Genomic DNA, 23,212 nt, shown 5'->3' on the forward strand with positions numbered 1-23,212 from the left:
CACTCATTTCACAATCAACAATCTTCCACCTCTCTCTAAGGTTTCACTTCTACAATTTTGATGCTCCAGCTGGGGAAAAGTCTTTATTTAGCAATGACAAAGCAGGCACTGAAATAACAAAGCAGGCTCTCTGTGGGTTTTTGTCAGTCTGGTCTGTGCTCAGCTCAACAGCAGAATTAAATTCTTGCATTTCTCAAAGCACTGCAGAACTTTGCACATCCACACAACAGCTACTGGTGTACTGAGTCACGATGTCAGTCCATGCAGAACATCAGAATGCTTACAAAACAAATGAGTAAAACCTGAGCTTCTACTGACTGCTGGATCACCAGCCAAGATCTGCAGAGCTTCCTGTTCTCCCTCACCAGTTCAGAAGGACCCTTGCTAGAAGCACGCCATCCCCCACTGCTCCACAGCAAGCACCAACTGGAGCAAAAGGTTTTCACAGAAGTCCTGAAACACCAGAAAAATTAAATCCAGCCACCTTACACAGACCTGGACAAACCAACAAGGAATTGCAGCTTTTAGCTGAAGCATTTTGTTAGCAATACAGCAGGAGTTTATATGTTGCCGTGCCAGAGTTATAAGCTTCGTTTTGTTTTTAAAACAAATGCACCAACAAAACAGAAATAATTCAGATTCATTCCTGAAAAATTCCTCCTAATTTGGTCTCAAAAACAGTGTGGCTAGAATGTAAGACAAAAAGCAAAATAAGTGTTCTCTTAGTTTCCAAATTATTCATTTTGTTAAATTCAAGCCTGCCAAAATTTATGGACTGACTGATATATCTCTGTAAACTCTTGTGCTTGCTAGGAAATGTTACTCAAGACTTACCATCCTTTTGGGAAGGCCCAACAGCCTCATAAAAGACAAGCACAGACTAGACTGCACGTGCCAGTCAATGCATAACAGTATTGTTACTGCTGATTCATTTCCTTCTCCTAGAGAGAAATCCTCAGAAGTCAACTGCTCACTCACACTGCATGAGCAGGAAAGAAGTCCACTTCTAGGATATTTACAATTTCCTGTTGTCTTCTTCCTCTAAGACACACAAACACAAAAGCACCTCCTTCTCTTAACCTAAGAGTTCCTTCAAAATACCAAGAGAGAATTTGAAAGGAGTATTTCATAAATTAAATATAGAACTACTTAGAGTATTTAACAAATTATAATCTAGAAACACAAACATCTGTGTATGACTCTTCTCACATATATTTATGCTTAGTTTTGACTAAACTACTTGCAAGAAAAGATGTTTTTTTTCCAAAAAAGGTATGAATGATTAACTGAGGCACTGATTACACAGAGGGAGAGAAGGGCGTGAACATGATAAATTTTCAACCACATAGGTCTTTTGACATTTTGTTTAAAATTATGTCATTAGTTTCCTTACTTGTTCACATTTCAGCAGATAAAATTGTATCAATTAAGACTGAAGTCTCAAATAGTGTGCATCATTTATGAAACAAATAACCCTACCAAAAATAAACTTCAATTTCATAAAGAAGAAAAACCTCAAAAAAAGAATTGCAAAGAAGCTAACAGTTGCCTATAACCTGTATTTTAGAACAGAGAAACACCAAATGCTTTGATTAAAAAAAAAGACAACATTGTTTTAAAGAAACTGAAGGATAAAGTTAGAGGATATACAGAGCTACGTAATCTTATTTCTTTTTACAGAAAGGATATGCAGAGTCAATCACCTCTTAAAGGAAACTATAAGATATAAGAAAAGCACATTAACTAGGTATCAAAACAAACATTAAAAAAAACACTCTAACATCAACATAACTCACCAGTACTGTAGTATCTTTTAAGTTCTGTGCGCCTGATGTCTTTCAGTTGATTGTATTTTTTTTTTCTCTTTTCTTTGTCTGGAACAGCTTCCTTTTCCCCAGCAAATTTACACTTGTCTTCAGAGGAACTGATTTGCTCCAAAATAACTTTACTTTCATCATCTTTCTCAGCTGGAATTTTGGAAACAGGAGATCCAGGAGAATTAGCAGAGATGGTCTCAGTGTTTTGTTTGGCTTGCCTTTTCTTTTTCAAACTATATACAAAGGGGAAAAACAAACGAAAAAACACCATGAAGATGATACCAGTTAGTTCACTTTCTCTCTTTTTAAAGTTAATTCAACAACAAAATTCCTTAAAACCCTGTAAAAAACACATTTCTCATCAGTACCTAACATTATCCTAAGGCATATTCTTCAATCATCGTATCACCCATCACTTTGAGATTATCTTCTCAAGAGCAATAATAATAAAAAAAGAATGTTTTTACTATTGCTTTTCTTGTTCCTCTTCCCCATTAAAGAAACAGAAACATCCAAATGTTTTGTTTCTAAATCACTATATAACGAATTTTGAAAAGAGAAACATGTTTTCAAGATGAAACTTAGGATAAAATAAAAGCTCAGATCCTAATGTACTATCATACAACAACACAACAATTTCACAGTCAACTGCTCCTGCATAATAGAAAGCTACTTGTTTTGACATAAACTTGTTATTTATTTCCACTTTGTCCAACATTATCTACCCATGCTAACCTACATTTGCTTTTGCACAGCCTGTGTCACCTTGTGCCCCAAGCATCACCCACTGCTTGTTCAGCAAAGATTGATGTGGCTGCAGACTGTTTGTGCAGGAACACTTCCCAGATTTTTATGCTCTTCTGAGAAAAAAATATTAATGGCCTGCCCATAAATCTGTCAGCTTATCACTATAACAACAAGAGCATTTTCTTTTTAGAGGCCTTAAAGCAACCAAAGTAAAAAAGATGCTTCAAGAATCCTAACACCACTTTCTGCTAAGTCACCATCTTTACCTTTCAAAGCTCACTTTATGGCCCAAGGGTCAGAGTCACCAGAATTGCCCCCAAGTGCCACTACCTTAAGAATCATTTAAATATCGCACAGAACAAAAAATTGATCTTATGATATTTCTCTCCTACACTGACCTTTGGTTACAGAGGTTGGTTTTTCAGACCATGCAACCAACATTTTACAGTGAAATATACGAACAGACGGACTTGCAAAAGCCTCGCGCCTGTTGCACTCCTCTGTATACACACTTCTTAAATGCTTTCCCAGTGTCACAGCAGGAGATGTCCACTCTGCAGCCAACTCAGTGAGGATGAGTTCTGCCCCTGCAGTGGTCCCCCATTCACTCACACCGATTCACAAAGCAATTGCAGTTCATGCTCTGCACAGCAAAATAATTTTATATGCGTAAAGCTTTATAGACTAGATCTTGACTACATATAAGAACAACCTACACATTTCTAAAAAGATAAAAGTGAATACATCTATGTAACGAATTAAATGTTTTGTTTAGATTTCAGAAAATTTCAGTATGCAAAGGTAACTTATTTTTGACTAATAAGCCACAAACCTGATCAAAGGCTGCTGTAACAACTGCAGAACACTACAGTCACATTGCATACACTATGTCTCTATTTAGCCCTGGTGTGTATCTTCATAAAGCAGCCTGCTCCACTAAAATGGCATATCCTTACTTTGTGGTTGAACTTGGTTCCAGACTTGTAAATGAGACACCCCTGACTTTTTACTCTAGTGACATAATGACCTTCCTGCACGTGCCTGTCACAGGCTATCCAAATCATCTGCTTTAACAGGCTGGAACTGGTAAGCCACCAGCAGTTCCATTTCCATCCACATTGCACCAGAGCCTTCCGTTCCACATTTCTAATGCGTTTTGATCACCAATCTCATTAAGTAAGTTTCACGTAGTATGGATGCGTTATCTCAAAACAACCAACCAACCAGCAGAAAAGCAGCTATAATGGAAAGGTAACCCTTTTTTGAAAGGAAAACACCCACAACCCTCTCTAGAGGTCAACAGTCCTCACAATGACTCCAACAGCTTCATCAGTACTTCTCTTAAAGCACACTTTAACTAGAGTTTTCAAAGTTGCCCTAGGCAACTTGAAAAAAAGGGAGCTATGAAAGACCTGGTCCATTAGTGACAGGAAGGAGGAAGGCAGAAAAAAAAACAGGACTGACCAGTGGTAATATCATCGACTAATGCTCTTCATCGCAGCATTTAACCTTGCCAACTGCCAGGCTGTGTACCTCACCAAAAGCTTATCCCAAAACCTGCAGTAGCAGTGAATAGGCAAAGCCACCTGCACACTCCTCAGGTGTGTGATTAATGATCTGGGTGCTTCCTAATTCCTACTCTGTCCTCAAGACATGCATCACATTTTCCAATAACGCCTAGACTACTCCTGCCCAATTCTCTGTTTCGAGGTAACCACTGAGCTTTCAAAGTGGTAACCTTGGCACTAGAATAACCACCATATGAGGACTAAGCACACACAGTGCCCACCTCAGGAGCTGGAGTTGCAGTAACTCCACTTGAGGAAATGCTCCGTCCTTAAAAGATACTGCTTTTAAGGGTCTCTAAAGTTGGGCCAAAATTACTTCCACACACACTTAACTCATTCTTGAAAGATCTTGACTAAAATATCCCAATGAACCAATAAGCTTGCAATGTCATTTAACACTATAAGAACATCCTCAAACTCACTATGCTTTTTAACTTTACTAAGTACACTTTCTCAGAATAGCAAATACAAAGCCCTGCATATACACAAGGCAATTCATTATTAACACGCACTGGTAGAGCACTGCAGAGACAAGTCAGTAAACAGCATAGCTGGAGAGCCTGCTGCACATTTAGCCAAACTGCATCCCCTGCGTTCGTCACTCTGAGCTGCACCACCCAGCAAGGCTGCTGAACACTTGACTGAAGTGCCCAACAAACATCTGAAAGGGAACTCATTTGATATCAGTGAATAACCAACCACAAAGAGCACAAGGGCCACGACACAGAAAGGCAAGCAAGCTGCTCATCCCTCCTTCTGTTGATGCTAAGGTTTCAAACTCATCATCTCCTGAACAAGCTAGAGACTGAAGATCTTATCTGCTCCTTCCAGCTCTGTTATCTCCCACTGTTTCTGGCAAGATGGAAAAAAAAAAAAAAAAAAAAAAAAAAAAAAAAAAAAAAAAATCAATTTAAGAACATCATTTATCAGGCTATTTCCTTTTTCAACCACCTTGGAAGTTTTCTAGTGGTCTTGTTCCATTCTGAAAGACAGTTCTCTGAAGCCAACTAAAATTCTGTGTCCTGTGAGGAGAGTCTGAGAACACTTAGGCTGCCCAATATGGAAAAAAGCAGGCTGAGAAGCAGCCTCACTGTTCCCTGCAGCTCCCTGAGGAGGGGAAGCAGAGGGAGGTGCTGGGCTTTGATCCGGGTCACCTGTGGCAGGGCAGAAACAACACAGAGTGCAGCAGAAGAGGGTTGAATGGGCATTGGAGATATTTCATTACCGTGAGGGTAGTCTAACACTGGAACAGGCTTCCTAGAGATTTGGTTGATGCCCCACGCCTGTCAGCGCTCAAGAAGCATTTAGACAACGCTCTCAATAATGCAATGAAATTCTGGTTAGCTTTAAAGAGGTCAAACAGTTAGACTTGATCTCTGAAGCTCCCTTCCAGCATTATTATTATAAATATATATAATAATATATATATTATTAATACATAATAATAATATAAAAAATAAAAAGAATTATTTTATTCTACATTATGAAAACAAAAAATCAAGCTGAAGGCCAAATAATTAAAATCACTCAATTTGATCACAATGTCAGGTTTTGCAGTTAGAACAGCTTTACAAACAAAACAATATGCCTGTTTTTCAGTAAGCAGATAGATACTACTGCACAAGAGGTCCATTTTGTAATGTCCCTGTCAAAGGATTACAATGAGTTTTACCAGGAAAGTTATAAAGGGAAGGAAAAGGGACAGAGAAAAAGGGAGTCTTGGAGACACAAACAACTTATCTGCAAAAACATGCCTGCTTCTTCAGAAAGCCTTACACATTTGTAATGTAATTTAGACACCAGATAAAATTTCTCAAGCTAACTGGTTCTGACAGGCAAAACATGTCTTCTGGATTTACAGAGGCATCCTTTTACTTCTCCTCAAAGTCACTGCTTCCGAGTTTATCCAAACACTAAGTTTTCTAGGAGAAGTTTTAAGTCTGTTAATGTGAGCATGCGATGGCATGGGAACTTCACTATGAAATCCCATGAAAGTTCTGAAGACACTGAGAGCAGGCTGCTCTCAGTTTCTGGCAGCATTTAACAGGGACTAGTGATGTGAAAGGAGTGTAATTTCAGAGTATGCAAGTTAAAACAAAATGTCAGCAGTGCTTCCTTAAATTAACTGGCAATGAGGGTGGGGAGAATCTGGACACTGACTTACAGGAAAAGAACCAGGAAATATTTCAAGAAATATTTTAAGAAATAATCTTCCAGATTCAAGTATATTTGACTACCTACAAAAAGAAAATAGACATGCATTTTTAGAATAAAGCATCTAGATTTTCCCATAACACTAACAACACAGACGGTTAGAGTACAAAGAAAACAGTCCAGACAAAGGAAAGGTAATGCTACCTGTAAAACTTTCATTAGAAAAATATGACCATCAAGAAAGCCATACATCCCTGATATCAAGAAAACAAAGAAACAAATCTGACAGTAACAACCTTTTTTCCTAGTAAATGCATTTGGGTTCAATTAACACTTATTCAACTGAAGGGCCTAACAAATAATTGGATTGGAACTCATTTTGTGTATACTTGGTAAGTAATCACAAAGAGCACTAGGGTTGTATCACATTCTAAAAACGTCCCAGGATAACAAGACCAAACTTGATTTTATAAGATGTATTAGAGTGCTAAACATCATACAGCAGAAGTAACTCCATTGTGAAATGAAAACTTTTATAAAAGTGGCCCTCAAACAAATATATATATTTTTAAAATGGGAGGTGGGGGGGTGGGGCGGGGAGAAGGGAAACATAGAAGAAACCTTCATGACTTTTTAAAGCTGACAGTTTTCCCTTTGGGAAACTTTCTACAATATGCATCCTCTAAAATATGCCTTGGTATCTGCTATACAATCAGCACCAACATCCTGCAGAATAGAAGCAGCCACATAAATCAAATTCATTGCTGAAATTCAGAAACCTTACAGCATGGCTGTGGCTTCATCCAACTTGATGTAACATGATGAATAAATAATGTCAGGCAAAGCAAGTAATGACTTCTTTCAGAGCCAAAGAAAAGCCAAACCATAATGCCTTCACCTGACTTCTTCAATGCAGCTTCTTTTACTTCACAACTACAGTGAAGACAGTTCACCCTCAGCGAGCAATCTCAGTAAGTAGTGGCCACAGTGCAAAAGAGCACACGCTATCAAATACGTGCTGTTTCAGGCTACTATGCACCCTGTTCTGGAAATAAGCAAGCCACAATTCTGTATGTTTACTATTAAAACAGATTTTAAGGCAAAAGTAAGCAATGGCACACATTTTTATATTAGATTTCAACAATTAACTAAAGGGAGAAAAAAAATGATAAAATTAACTCTTCTAGAAAAAAAAGCTATCAAGGACAACAGGTATGGGTACAATACATCAAGAAGCTGGTTATACTCTGCCAGTTCTCCAGAACAACAACATATACTGCAACCACAGGAACCTTTGATATTAGTAGCACAAGTCAAAGCTGGAAATTTCCAGCTTTTGAAATTGCAGTTACTAATTTACAACAAACACCAGCTCTATGTTTCACACATGGTCAGTCAGCAGCAGTGATCAAGATAGGCACTATGCTTCAAAGAGTAAAGCGCTGCATTGACAATGGGGGTATGTCCATCTCCTTCCTGACACTGCCATTAACATATAATAGTAATAAAGTATCTCAACCTTTCCTTCATTATTTGTAATGCAGATATGTAGCAATGCTGTTCTGGAATTTTAAAAGGCTGCACCTTCTAATACAGAACAGCTGTTGGATTAAATGAAAGTACTACTTCTTCCCAATTCTGCATACCAGAGGATTTTAAATAACCTATTTAAGCTCTCTTATGTTAATTTTTTTCGGAGGGATATCACAGTTTCCCAGTATAAAACTTGTGAGACTCTCGAGCTTTCAGAAAGTTTCTTTTTTTTTCTTTTTTTTTTTTTTTTTAAATTCAGGAATAAAATGTTCCCACACAGCTTTAATAAACTCTACTTTCAAAGGCATAAAGTATCCCCATCTTTCTCAAGTTTACTTAGCAAAAAAGGTTACCATGTATTTAGCACTCCATTACCATGACAACAATTTCCATAGGGAAAGGATTTTTTTTGAAAGCTGTTTTAGTTCGATTTAAACATTTATTTAAATCCTTCTTTTATAACCTCAGTTAATGCAGGCTCTGGTAGAACCGCTTTAGGCAAAAGGTAAAAATCAAGAAGTCTCTCCCTTAAGAGTTACTCTTCTAAGTTTGCATTAAACACATTAAACTGGCTTGTTCAATTAAACCCACACCACAAATCTCTCCTGTCACAAATACCGATGACCTGACTCTTACCACAACCCCATCCTGTTCCTACTCTTCTCCCTTTCTAACAGTGCTAGATACTTCTCTTACCATGGTGCTCATCCCCAACCGCTCCTACTGTGTGCCAGATTCCTCCCAGACTGACTCAGCAAGACAATCTCTCTCCATTCAAACCCCTTGCCAGGAAGGAAGGGCTTCAACTTGTGCCCTCCAGCTGGTGCTCAGCTCCAGCCCCTCCTTACTTTCACTGCCAGCTTGCTGAGCTACCGCTACCACTGACACACCTGTTGGAACTGCAAAAGAAAAACAAGTAGTACAAACAGAAAACCCCACAGGTGTAGTTACATGGCTAAAGTAGTATGTTCTTTCAACATCTGAAGGGGAGCTACGGGCTCTGGGCAACCTGGTCTAGTGGTCAGTGATCCTGCCCATGGCAGGGAGGTTGAAACTAGATGATCATTGTGGCCCTTTTCAACCCAGGCCATTCTATGATTCAATGAAAGAAGGGGACAGACTTTCAGAGGAACTGTGGTGACAGAACAAGGGGAAACAGTTACGAGCTTAGAGAGGAAGGATTTAGGTTGCATATAAGGAAAAGTCTTTTGCAGTGAAGGTGGTGAGGCACTGGAACAGTGATGTGGTTGATGCTCCATCCCTGGAGACTTTCAAGGTGAGGCTAGATAAGGCTCCGAGAACCCTGATCTAGCTGTGGTGTCCCTGTTCATTGCAGGAGAGTTGGACTACATGGCCTTCAAAGATCCCTTCCAACTCGAAGGATTCTATGATATTACAGGATTATTTAATGAGTACAACAAGCACGTGGCAATAAGGCTGGCTTAAATACATCCTCAAAACTTTGACAAACTCCTCCCTCCCCACTTCAGTTAAACACTTGAATAAACTCAACTTCCACGAGACAAAAAGAAAGTCCCTTTGAAAGTAATAACTAACTAAAATAGGGAATAAAGTACAAGAACTGAGAATGTCACAAAACAAGAAAGAGGAAGACAGGACAGGAGGACTTATCGGGATGTGCACTGCTCAATATAATCATCACTACTCATCCATTTTATTAGATCAAGTGTTAAACTTTCCTGAACCTATAAAGCTACTTTTAGTTTTGGGTTAAACGGACTGAAAGGTCAGAAGAAAATTTAAAGCCTAGTGACTACAATAGCAAAAGACATTTACAATGAAGCAGTAAAACAGTAAATGAAAATCAATGATCAATAAAAGTGAAATCCATGGGAAAGAATTCTACTGCAACACACACAATGTCACAATAACATAACTAGAACCCAACTCAGGAAGAAAAACTTAGATAATGTTATTTTAGCACTTTATACAACAAGCACTGAGAGCATCAAGTTAAATTGTTTCAAGCAATACTGCCACGAAAAGTGAAAAGCAGATGAAAAGTTTAGACATGCTGAGTTTGCTTGAGACATAAACAGGTACAAAAAGCAATTGTGAAAATTCATCATGGCAGGGTCTGTGAGGGGATAAGAACACAGTAACAGGGATACAGCCTTTTCCTCAGCACGCACCTATTACTGAAAACTGTTAAAAGCCTGTATACCTGTCAACACATTCGTGAAGAATCCCTGCATGCACACAGCACTGAGATTTTTTTGCCCAAGTGTTCTTTTTGAAGTCAGCAGTAATGCACAGCAAGTGCACTGAAGCACAGTAAAAAGCACAGCAAACCCCTGGGCTTCAGGATGGGCACAATACAATTCAAGGAAAAGGAGACTCAGCTCCAGAAAGATTTCAAGCTACTTCTCCCAGTCAAGGAAAGAGCCTCTCTCCCTGTCCATCATTATTCCTGTCCCCAAAAGCTGTCTTAATTCTCACACACAAGTGTTTGTTTCAGCTTCTAAATGAAGTCACTTGGTTGACACTGCCAGCAAGGTAAGCAAGATCAGAAAGTAACCATGGCCAAAAAGTCAGTGACCAATGGAGTACAGGCAAAAGTCTTAATTATTTCTTCATTTAAATCACCCTATGAGGGATACTCCAAAGAAGGAGTAAACTAAGATTTAAAGCATCTGACTTTGCATTAGCTTTTGCTTTTATTTCATAAGTTACTTTGAAAATTACCTTTTAAATGTCAAGGCTGTATGGCACAACTGCCATGACTGGAATTATATAAGTGCCACCATATATTCCTTAGGGATTCTGTTAAACACATCTGGAGCTCATAAAAAATGCTGTGCAAACTTGCTTACAAACGGCTTGCAAACTTCAACCTGTCCAGGAATAAATCTACAGCAAGAAGCACTTTCACACAAATGGAGAAAGGTTCTATTTAAAGTATTTCAGATTAGTTATTAAAAAAACATAACTAACCGACTCTGTGTCTCAGTCCTGTTTGCAATCATTGCTCCCAAACAACCTGCAACCTTTTTAAACAAGTTAAACAGTTTGATTGGCTTCCTGAAAAGAGTTCCAATCAACGCTCAGCACAGGAGAGGAAATGCGCGAGTATATGGTGGGTCCTGGCACATGGATTAAAGTTCAGAAAAATGCTCAGTAATGTTGACAGCAAGTGGGGAAAAAGAGGGATCTACAGCTTTAATGGTATTGTTTCTTACAACGGATTTTTCATAAGTGAAAATGACAACCACACACACCCAGGCTATAATGAGGTCATTGGGTGGGTAAGGCACAGCGTCAAGTGCCACCACCTCCCCAGAGAGCAAGCAGGCCAGCTACCTTCACCCCACTGCCTTCAAGGACAATGGCCTCATAGAAAAAAGGGCTGCCAGGAACCAGGTACGGTGAGTGCTTTGTAATATCCCACTTCCATCCCTACTTTGCCCCATCACTTCTCAGCTGGGAGTAGGAGCTTCCTGGAAGGACAGACTTCCACCTCCCTGCTTTCAGCTCTATTCCTACAAGTGACTTCCACTGTCCTGTAAACCAAACAGTATGACTCTTCATGTGCATAAAATGGCTCAAATGCAACACTTCACGTGACCAGATTCACCTTCTACAGTTTAAGGACACTCAAGATTGAAAAAAACAAACAAACAAACAAACAAACAAACAAAAAACCCAACAAAACAGAACAAAAAAAAAAATAACCCAAAGAAACAAAAAACCCAAGGGGGTTTGGCAGTAGGAATGCTTTCATAATACCAAAGCCCTTTTCTCAGCCTGGGAGAAAACAGTTTTTACAGGAACCACCATGCTCCGGGAGGAATCTGTATTTTTCCAACACAGATCCTGAGCACATAGAAATCTTGTTTCAAGAGAACTGATTTTTGAAGATCAGATGATTGAAATGTGTAATGAATGCCTTGAGACTATGTATTTATAAAAGCATTAAGAGAAAAAGACCCATTAGTGGACAGATGCACAACATTATGTGAAAAACATCACATTTAATTTAAGTTGCGTTTACCTACAATTGGCCACATGCTAAATTTAAGCTTTTAAATTTTACTGAAGAAAAAAACAGTGGTAAAAACTCAGAGTTATTATCAGTAGATGAAGTGCTATGCAAGACACATTCTCCACTCCAAAGAGACTGCTTCCTGACAGGAAAAAGCTCAGCACATGAAGACACCCAGGGAGTTGCTAGCTGATTTATGGCTCATTTGCATTACAAAAGTTTTCTGGCATTAGGGCAATTCTTTCCCTCCCATCAAATTCCTAACCAATTCTGCTGCTCTTCATGAGATTTTCTCCCACACAAATGAACAAAAAAGAAGTCCTGTAGACATCATCGAGACTTAGAGCACTGTTAACTCTATATGCTTAAATTTGGAAGATGGAAACAGTCCCTGCCTAGACAAGAATGTAAGACAGAAAAAAACCCATAAACCTACAGTGACAACCTACCTCTCATAATCCCTTCTGAATTCAGTCTGCAAGCTGACTTAATGCTGAGGGCATGGGAACACAACAGCCTGGAACCACTGAGAACTGAGTGCCATCAGGAACCTGCCTCTGTCAAAATGCAGACCCCTGCAGGCATCGTTCACTAAAAACATATAATCCAAGAAAATTATGACATATCTCAAGATGCTGACTAATTCTTTTCAAAACATTTTACATCCCACCTGCCACCTAGTACCAAGCATGAGGGCTCATCAGGGCTGCTTCATAAGGTGGTAGGACAGCTGGGATTTCCTTCAGCACAAGCAAGAGATGATTAAGAGCACCACCAAGAAAAATCTGTACCACCAGGCACTTCCTTAGGAGTGTGCCTCTGTGCCACAGAAGTGTCTCTCTGCCAGGAACAGTGTGGCTGCTCCTGGAAGCACCAGAAGCTCCAGGAAGGGGCCCTCACTCCCCAGCAGCTCCCAGCCGGTGCACGGAGACCTGACAAAACCAGAAGGTTGTACAGGATCACTTCTTCTGGTGGCAGCTTGAGCTCAGCACTGGTTTATGGTGACTGTGGAACTAAAGATCTGCTAGGTAATACTGTTAGATTTCCACCAGCTTTTAGGTAGGCTTAGTCACTGAGATTATGGAGAATTGTACACAGTAGGTCCTAGGAGCAGAAGAGAATATTCTTCTTGGAGACTGACAGGACAAGATCATGTATGCAGACACTAGAAATGCAGCACAGTGCAGACAGGTAATTATATCAGTTTCTTACGGACACCAGTAAAAAGCCTAGATTTCAGCTACCCAGATCTAAGGCTACCTTTTGAAGGTCCCGTGTTTTTACAGCCTTTAGAATGCTACCTCCCTAAATTTCTCCAGCTGCAAAGAAGGAAGTTGCCCGAGGCCTCCCGCATACCCTCCATGCACTGCAGACAGTAAGGGAAGGGGAGGAGAGAAAGACAAAATACACTGACTGTATGAATAGCAACTCTTATCAAAACTGCACAGACTCCTACATCAAAAGGTCTACCACGTAACTACTTATGTTCTAAAAAAAGGAGGCTAAGTCAGTTTCTTTTTTAAAATAGTTTTTGTTGTTGTTGTTGTTTTTAACAGTTTGTTTTTAAAGGCTGGTAAGAGACACCCAAAGGTCCCCTTAGGAAAAGCAAGTATGAGGACACTGTATACTTGCTACCTAACAAACTAACTTTGTACAGATCTTACAGCAACAATTTTACAATTTTCACTGTAAGAAAGCATGTCTTAACATTAAATAAGCACAATCTCTTTTATCCTGCAACATAGGCTTCAAGGAAGTAAGAACATCACGAATGCCTCTCTTTCTTCTCTTTCCTAAAAGAAAAAAATAAACAGGAAACAGAAAAAGAAAACATGAAACCTTTATACAGAACACTCACTAATTCCCATTTTCAAATCCTATGCAGAGGGAAATAAATGAATAAGAGATAAACTACAAGTTTTAAACTAAAAACAAGTCTTAAGCAAGCTTTGCATCTCTATAAATAGCATTTCTGGCGTTGGAAGGTTTTGAAAAATCCTGATGAAACATTTCAGAGTCACATTAGATACTTTCCCTAACCTCTGCTAGCAAAAAACAAAACCCTTGTTTGATCATAGACGACTCCACTACTCTTGAGGACAAAAGCATTGAAAGGAACCAAGACTGCACAAACAACCATGTTGTTTAAAATTCCCAGAGGAGGAACTCAAATAGAGAATAGTTCTGTGATTCACAGGGTAAGTAGAGGGCAATAATTAAGGCTGTTTTTCCAGAGACTCTCATCCTGCATCACAGAATTACAAGATTACTGATATAAAAACCTCAAAGTTCAGAAAACAACAACAACGTGAAGTGAGGAAACATTTCCCAAGCTAAACAGCAATTCAACACATTCTTCCCCTGCAAACAATCATATTCCACAACATACTTCAGAAAAGGTACAATTTTCTCCCAGTTCTCCTTTTTTATCAGGTTTGTACCTATGATAAAATACTTCCATGTATTTTTAGATATGCAACAAGTACACAAGCAGCAAACGTCCCTCAAGCATCAAAGAGATCTCACCAACTTTCCAGAAAACCTGCATTCAAAGTCTTTTCACGCTGCTGTCTGTGGAATTCTAGACATTCTTTAACATCTAAAAACTACAGTGGTTGCAAAAGACTGCTGAAATGCTAACCTAGACAGCAGCAGGCAGGAAGTTTGCTAAAAACATTGAAACCCCTCCATTCTAAGCAAGGAAAGACAATGCAATACTGTATGTTTCAGAAAAATATTTTTATGGCTTCTCTCAGCAGCCAACACAGCAATTCAACTATCCCACACACACACCTCTAAATAACAGAGCAAATAATATGCTTGCACCTACAAACCTGACGGAGGGACACTTTCAGCTTTTCTTCAGAAACACTCTTGTTCAAATATATGTGTTTCAGGCAAGTATACTATTGGACAAAACAATGGATGTAAAATGCAATATCTTTTTTAATTTCAGTAAAAGGATTATGAAGAAACATTTGTATATCTGGAAGCTGAGCTAAGAAATTTCCACTAGACAGATGAGCTGAAATGAAGCATTGTTTCCTCAAGTAATTAAAAAAAAAAATTATGTATCTACAGAATCTTGGCTTGAATATTCTTCACACCCAAGATAAACCTCCATGATGTTTTGTTTTAAGAACAATGTGTGGAAGCTTTTCCTTCTAAAAGCAAAAAATAAATTATGGGTGCTACGGGAAACCTGAATAAACAGCAACACTTTGGCTCAAGAGAGCAAGAATTGCAAGAAGACAATTGCAGACAAAATAGTAACCTGAGGAGCACACAGCATTTGAAGAATGCCGTGTGGACATAATTAGTCTGACCAAAGAAGAAAAGCATATACATATGCAATTTCTTCTCCAGGCCATCCTTCCAGACTCAAGGTGTTCAAAGCTTAGCAGCTATGTATTAATGATTCCTACTGTAATGCACTATGAATATTTGTAAGTTAAGTTCAGGTTAGGTTGTAAACATGACATTTATAATCTTTGTAAACCTTAGTTTTAATGTATAAATCTTAACTTGCAAGATTCACATTTAGGTATCTAAACCGAGAATCTAAATGAAATTAAAGTGTTGTGAATTATGTTATTTTCCTCAAATGCTCACAGAATCACAGAAACACCAAGGTTGGAAAAGACCTTCAAGATCATCCAATCCAACCATCCACCTATCACCAATAGCTCTCACTAAACCATGTCCCTCAACACAAAATCCAAACGTTCCTTGAACACCTCCAGGGTCGGTGACTCCACCACCTCCCTGGGCAGCCCATTCCAGTGCCTGACCACTCTTTCAGAAAAGCAGTATTCCTAGTGTCCAGCCTAAATCTCCCCTGGCACAGTTTGAATCCTTCCGGTCCTATCACCAGTTACACGAGAGAAGAGGTCGACCCCCAGCTCACTACAACCTCCCTTCAGGAAGTTATAGAGAGACCTTATTAGGTCTCCCCTGAGCCTCCTCTTCTCCAGACTGAACATTCCCAGCTCCTTCAGCCACTCCTCATAAGCCCTGTGCTCCAGACCCCTCACCAGCTTTGTCGCCCTTTTTGAACCCGCTCCAGGGCCTCAATGTCTTTCTTGCAGTGAGGGGCCCAAAACTGGACACAGCACTCGAGGTGCAGCCTCACCAAAGCTGAGTACAGGGGCACAATCACTGCCCTGTTCCTGCTGGCAACGCTGTTTCTGATGCAAGCCAGGATGCCATTGGCCTTCTTGGCCACCTGGGCACACTGCTGGCTCATGTTCAGCTGAGCATCAATCAACACACCAGGTCCATTTCCTCCATGCAGTCTTCCAGCCACTCCGCCCCAAGCCTGTAGCGTCGCCTGGGGTTGTTGTGGCCAAAGTGCAGGACCCGGCATTTGGCCTTGTTGAAACTCATCCCATGCGCTTCAGCCCAGCCATCCAGCCTGTCCAGATCCCTCTGTAGGGCCTCGCTACCCCCAGGCAAATCAACACTTCCAGCCCACTTGGTGTCATCCGCAAACTTACTGAGGGTGCACTCAGTGCCCTCATCCAGGTCATCAATTAAGATACTGAAGAGGACAGGCCCCAGCACCGACCCCTGGGGAACGCCACTCGTGACTGGCCGCCAGCTGGATTTAGCTCCATTCACTACCACTCTCTGTGCCCAGCCCTCCAGCCAGTTCCTTATCCAGCCAAGAGCGCACCTGTCCAAGCATGGGCTGCCAGCTTCTGCAGAATACTGTGGGGCAGGAGAACACTGTGGGAAGGCACACATCATAAGGCATACATCGTAAGGCAACATGAGGTGAATATCAAGTGTATGACTACTTTCAGGCTCTGAGTATTAGCAATCTGGAGATAAATGGTGCCTCTTCCTACTCAGATGGGTTTTGGAGAAAGTCTCGTATATTTACACAGTTGATGGTTTTTTGTTTGTTTAGGCTTTTGTTTGTTTTTACAGAAGTATGATGCTAACAAGACAAATGTAAACTCAATCATAAAAGCACACAATTTCCAGCGAGAATATTTTCCCTAAAAGAAGTGCTTCATCTTTGACTTCAGGAAACTGGCTCTCAGTGTTCACCAAGAAATTGGGAACTTAAGTTATTAATTACACTGGAAATGATATAAAAATAAAATAATCCAATGTAAATATCAGTTTTAAGGTACCTCTCTAGACAGCATTCCAGATAAGGTCATAAACTGTAGAGGTAGCTATTAATAAGATTGACATAAGCAACTTGTCTACCTGTTGAAAAACTTTTTTTTTTTTTTTTTTTTTTTTTTGCAAATAAGCCATTTGTTGTTCTCTGATAAGGAAATAGTTGAGAGCTCCTTGACATAATGATGACAGATCATACGAAGTACAGAAAATGCTAAATCACAGCAAGAAAGACTATGCAGTTTAGAAAACTTAGAACTAAAAAAGCCTATTCTGACGTATGTTAAGAAACCATCTCAAATGCTTTCCTTGTGATTTCTCAACTCCTAGAACTTCTTATCCAAATACATGCAGTAGCACCAAGAGACAAGAGCAAAGCAACTCTAGCCTCAAACTGCACATTCAGTCTTCCAGTTCATCAACTTATACTCAAGTTAATTCTGTCCGTATGATGTGCCACTCATGTCAAACTGCTTTAGCTGAGAGGTAGGACTAGAGGATCTCCAAAGGTTCCTTCCAACTCCTGTAATTCTGTGATTTCAGTAATTTCTTTCTAAAATTAAGTTACATTTTTATAAGTTACTCATTTTAAATTTGTCTTAAACTGTTACTGTCAGGAATGGAACTAGGTTTCTATAGGCAACGGTGAGAATATATCAAGGGATACTAAGTTGGTGGGGGAGAGGTGGGGAGGGAAGTCTGCTCTGTTTTTCATACTAATTAAAATATTGCCTTCAGAAGGTATGACAGGATAGCCCTTCTAGCTCTGCTACTGCAACAGCTACTTTGTTAAATTTAGCACTTTCAGACTGTACCTCACCACAACAAAATCTAACTTACATACTTTTTGAACTGTTACGTAACATCCTTTCTAAATCACCTATGTGCACATGCCATAGACAAAGTTACCTCTGTTAACCAAAGTACCTCTGTAACCAAAGTTACAGAGATACCTCTGACCTTGACCCTACACAGCAGGCAGGGAAAAACGGAAAGGTTCTCCATTCTCCAACAGCAGAGGAGAGAAGCAGGGACTGAAGGGAACTGCAAACAGTATCAAGGTTCAAGGGCACATAATTACAGTTAAAAGAACCAAGTGTCACAGGCAGACAACAGCAGAACAGGGACTTAATATATACAAATGCGCCACTGCAGACCCATATTAGATTGTACCATTTATTTTCTGACTGGCTGGATACCAGGAAAGCCTTTGGAGTAAGAGGAGACAGTTCTTTGCAAACGCTGGAAAAAACAATGGTACATTTAGGAGCTGATGGCACAGAAGTAAATAGAAGAGCCTAGAAATAAGTTTGAAAAAAATAAGCAAGACGACTTAACTACAGAGAATGGTCTTTAAGTAGGAGTAGCAGTCTCAAATAAGGACCTATTACATAAGAGAAATTTATGTTTGCATGTTACTCTCATACTTCAACTTCTTGCCTGTTAAACTCCCACGAGCTGTAACATCTTATCTGCATAAGGAATCTAAACTGGTCTTTAAAAATTGTAGAGGCTTCTGTTTGAAAAGTTACTTGTTTCATTTCTTGCCAAAAATATGGCCAAAAAGTAAGGCCTTTAAGCACAACAAACAGCAGGTAAAGGAGTATTTGGCAAGCAGAAAGAAATGCTGAGGGCTTTATTTCAGCTTTGCTTCCCTGGTGGAGGGGTGCAGACGTCTGAAAACTGTTGTCCAGCTTTAGGCAAATACTGAGGCACTGACAGCATGAAGATCTGTAGAGAAAAGATAGAATGGCTTCCTTCTAGAGGAAGTTTAACTACTTTCAAGGCTTGATGTTTAAATAAACTTAATTGAAACACTGAACTGAGGGGAGAGGGATGCAGATAGTAACTTTATGTTAATCTTGCTTCCCCTCTAGTAGTCTAGGAGGTGGTTTGTCAGCACATCACCAGCACTATTCTAACCACACCAAATATTTTGGGGTTCTCAAGTTGAACCTCTCCAACACTTTTTAGTGTAATCCATCAAGACACTGACCATTACCCCCATGAAAAGCTTTCTTGGAAAGGCCACAGCTACACCAGCTTGAAGACCAAAAGCTGCCTTCTGACAGGAAGCTGGGCCCTTTGAAGTGCTGGCATGGCAGAAAGACTAGTGCCTGTTCTGCTATTCAGACTCACACACTGTCTTGCTCTGCCAACAGAGAACCCAGATTTCACATAGCTGAGGCTTAAGAGAAAGATTTATATCAGTTTAAAGTAAAATTCCAGAAAATGCAATTATCTCCCATTGTTTAGTTAAGTCCTTGTGGATATCATGTTTTCTCCCATACTGGTGAGTGAAGCTTTCTACTTAAATCTGTATATCTTCATGAACACAGTCCACAAGCTTACTGTAAAATATTTTATTTCAGCAGTGCTGCATATGAGTTTTTTCCTTTCGAAGCAATAAACAAGAAGAATCCCTCTCCTAAACCCATGGTGGAGCAGAGCCCTTTCCCTCACCCTCCTGACACAGAACACAGTTTTTCCTTTCAACAGAGAAGGTATAATGTGTTTTCCACTCTCTGCTTTGTTAAGTGCTAGCCTATTCTCCCATGAAGAACTGTTCTTAACCAGATATAACAGGATCAAGACCAAAGGGGGGCAGATCTCCCTGTAAGAATGTTGATTGTACATACATTTAGATTTTGAAAGTATTATGATTTTCCTAGGCTCACAAAACAAGTTAAAAGAGATAAAGGAAGAAAAATTAAAAACAGTAATGGAAGTAGGGGGGTGCATGTGTTTGGCATCCTCTAAAGTTGCTCTTGGCTTAATAAACATGAGTTCAAACTGGCAGTAGAAGCAGGATACTTCAAAGTAGCACACAAAACAACCTGAACTCAGAGCCAGAACTATTAAACTCGTGCTCAAACACAAGGACAGAGCAGATGCCCATGGATTCTAAGCTAATGAACTACCAAAACTGACAATGACAGTGAAGTACACACCTGATGAAATTATGTAGGTGTGCCAACACTGGGCACCTAAGTTCGGAACTTCTTTCTACATTAAGTCAAAACCAAAGCGTAAAAAACCAAAACAACGACAATAAATACAACAATTACTGGCTTATTAGAACTGCCTTGGTACTAAAGACAGTATTAACCACCTATTTATTATTCAGGCACTCCCGTGACATTTACGTTGGTCATGATGTAAAGCAAGATGTTTTACATGACACCTGCTTGCTAGAGGAAACATGCTAGATTAAAATCGCTGGCATGCAAATTCTGTTCCACTTCTGCTCCTGACTGCACATGTGGATAATGTGCAAATGTAAGCTGGGCACAATACCTTCTCATCTACTTAAGTTTCTACTAAAAATACATATATACATATATATAAATGTAATTTGAGAATTTGTGCTAGCAGTCTTGTAGAAATCATGCACAGGCTGGCTTAGAGGAGAACTTTCATTTAAGAGCCTATAACCTATGTAAAGGACAAAGATGCAAAACAGGAGGGAAAAAGATGATCCCCCCAGAGTTACATAGCAGCTAAGTGGTAGAACTCAAAATTGATTTCAGGTGTTAAGCAAGGATCAAAAACATCCTGCATCCATTTAGGACAAACTACCTCAAGAAAATTTAGAAGAGACTATCCACAGGAAAGAAAGTAACATAGGAAAGCTACAAAAATTATATAAAATGTCAAAGAGGACTTTGCTGAAAGCCTCTAGTGGCAGCTCTGTTTTGTTTTGCAGACAGCATTTAGAGAGGTCTCAAAATATTCTCTTCAATACTAATGCACCTTAGTCAGACCCTTGAAAATCACATCTTTTTTAGCAAGAAATTACTTGTTTGATTATACAGTCTCTTCAGATATATTTTACCTTGTTTGATATATCTCTACCATAGCTGACATAGTTTATTTTCATTTCTTAACATCATAAATCAAAATATTTCAACATCAACATATTTGCACTTCTCCAAATGGAAAGCAAGTTACCTGACATTAACAGATGTTCTTTACTGCAATCCTTCAGTCTTTAGCCACCATTACACACCACCTGAAGAGCAATTAATCAGAGCTGCAATTTTCCCCCATGCTACTACTTCAAGCAGGTGTGACAAACATGTCTCTAGGCATCTCAAATTCACTTAGGCTGGTGGTTTAGAACAGTTTTAGTAACAGTTATTTATTATAGAGTAGAGAGAGCACATGGCTTTCCATTTCAGTGGTGCAGAAAATGTCTCAGTCAAAGATGTTTTTATACTAGTTTTCTCCCACCTCCTATTCCCACAGAGTAAACAAGCATTAGTTCTTCTACATTAAAGCTCAGAGATTACTATATATATGTATGTATACACACACATGCACACACAAAATAAAGGAATAAAAGTTTTCAAGAAATCATAATCACTTACTTCTTAAAAAAAAAAAAAAAAACTCAGCCACCACCAATAATTAACTCCAAATGATAGAAAAAATTGATTGAATAAGTATTACATGTGCTTACATAGATGATAAAGTCTAGGCAGCATCATATAGTATACACTGACCCTTTCTTAGCTCCACTTTTCCTATGAGGCAATATCAAATCTGTGCTTTATCTTTAGTCAGATAAGCTTTAGTTCTAGACTTTTTGTTTTAGATGCACTTATTTTTATAAATACTCTCCAAATCCATACTCTGGATGCTAGAAGCCTAAATTGTATGCACACTGCAATTGAATATCCACGGACAGTCTTCTGTTATAAAGAACAATTACAGTTCAAGTTTGTCTCCACTACCTCAAGGGAACAAACCATTACTCCAGCACTAGGGATGGGCAATGAAAGCACCCTCTGGGTACATAACGCAGCACTGGTTTATTTTAAAGCATAATTTAAAAATTGTTAAGCCTTGTGAAAAGGCAGAGTGAAGAGTTTCATATTTTAATCAGCATTGGAATAAAACCTATAACTTTACCGAGCAAAATAGCCTTGTCTTCTTTCCTTTTTCTCTTCCTTGGTCTCCATTATGTACAGTCAAATGGGCAAGGTGAGCAGCCAGGAGTGATGCTCTTCTTCCCCTCAGTACCTCATATCCAGGCAGAGTTCTCTGTATATAAAATTTAAAAACAGGAAGTTCATAAGTCAGTATGTCAATAAAACGTACAAAAAATTGTGGTAATGCAGTTGACTTACTGGCAAAGCAAAGTAGAACTTTAACCAGTCAGTACTTGACACAAGATAGATATTCATTTAGCATACAGTAAGTCAAACAATAAACGCACTCAGGCCAATTTCTCTGGCAGAGAAAGAGGCGTACTGCAAAGCAGGTAATCTAAAGAGCAGTAGAACTTATAAAACTCTGCAAGGATTAAAACCTTTGGCAGCAGTTAAATAGATTATACCAAAACATCTTCCTGGTGTTTTACAGATAAGAAGATCAAGACTCTTCAGAAACATCCCATGCAAACAGTAAAACCAGAAAGATACGTAATGTTGACTTTATTAAAATAAATAAATAAATAAATAAATCTGTAAAATAGTGAGAAGAAATTTAAGAATAATGAAAAGGAAAAAAAAGTAATTGGTATTCTTTAAACAGCTTTTACTGTTGTGATACACAACAGTACACAATATACAAGTTCAAACAAGTATGCTAGGAGAAGAAACAGGATCGATCTCCTCCTCTCCAGATAAACTGTAGAAGTATTCCCACCTCTTGTTAATCAGAGGTGGGAATTTCAGAACTGCTTGGCACTTACTGTAATGAATCATATGCCATATCAATTCCTTTCAGAGAATCTTGTCATGTATTTTATCCTCTTCCCCCCTCCAGTACACATTCAGCCTACCCTGAAGGCTTGTGCAAACACAGTCAATTTCTTGAGAACTCTTTATCAGATTCAAGTTTAAATCAAAAGTTACTACTAAACATTTTAGTCTAATGGACAACAAAACAAATAAATGAAAAACACATAAGTTATGATTCATAGAGGAAGAAAAGTTACCTCACACACATAATCACCTCCTATGATTTTTTTCTGCATTAAAAGATCATAAGATATAAACTGCCAGATGTCAACAAAAGAGGTCATGCAGGAAAAACAGACTAATCTACTTGAAAAGCCAAAGAGCATATCATGCTGCATTCTATCAGAAATACTTGCCATAATTTTTTTCCATATTTATGAACTCCTTGGCAATTAAAGTCCACTGCTTCAAAATGCACTTTCCTTACTCACTGATGTGGTGTATATCCAGCACTTCAAATAATCAAGTTTCTTTGATCTCTATGCATCAGGCAGAGACTTATGATGGTCA

The 23,212-nt window shown here is 39.0% G+C and overlaps 1 protein-coding gene across 1 annotated transcript in view; it reads right to left on the bottom strand.

Moving 5' to 3' along the window:
• The window catches only part of NCOA7 (nuclear receptor coactivator 7), a gene marked incomplete at both ends in the record, with an annotated part of 66,459 nt that extends 44,540 nt beyond the window's left edge, over positions 1 to 21,919 (bottom strand). Inside the window, 2 exons of the mRNA XM_079550890.1 lie at positions 1,797 to 2,050; positions 21,870 to 21,919. Coding sequence (XP_079407016.1) covers positions 1,797 to 2,050; positions 21,870 to 21,919 — 304 coding nt within the window. The remainder of the gene's footprint in view (positions 1 to 1,796; positions 2,051 to 21,869) is intronic.
• Between the last annotated feature and the right edge of the window lie 1,293 nt (positions 21,920 to 23,212).

This window comes from Tetrao urogallus (assembly GCF_951394365.1).
Source record: "Tetrao urogallus genome assembly, chromosome: 2".
Lineage (NCBI taxonomy): Eukaryota > Metazoa > Chordata > Aves > Galliformes > Phasianidae > Tetrao > Tetrao urogallus.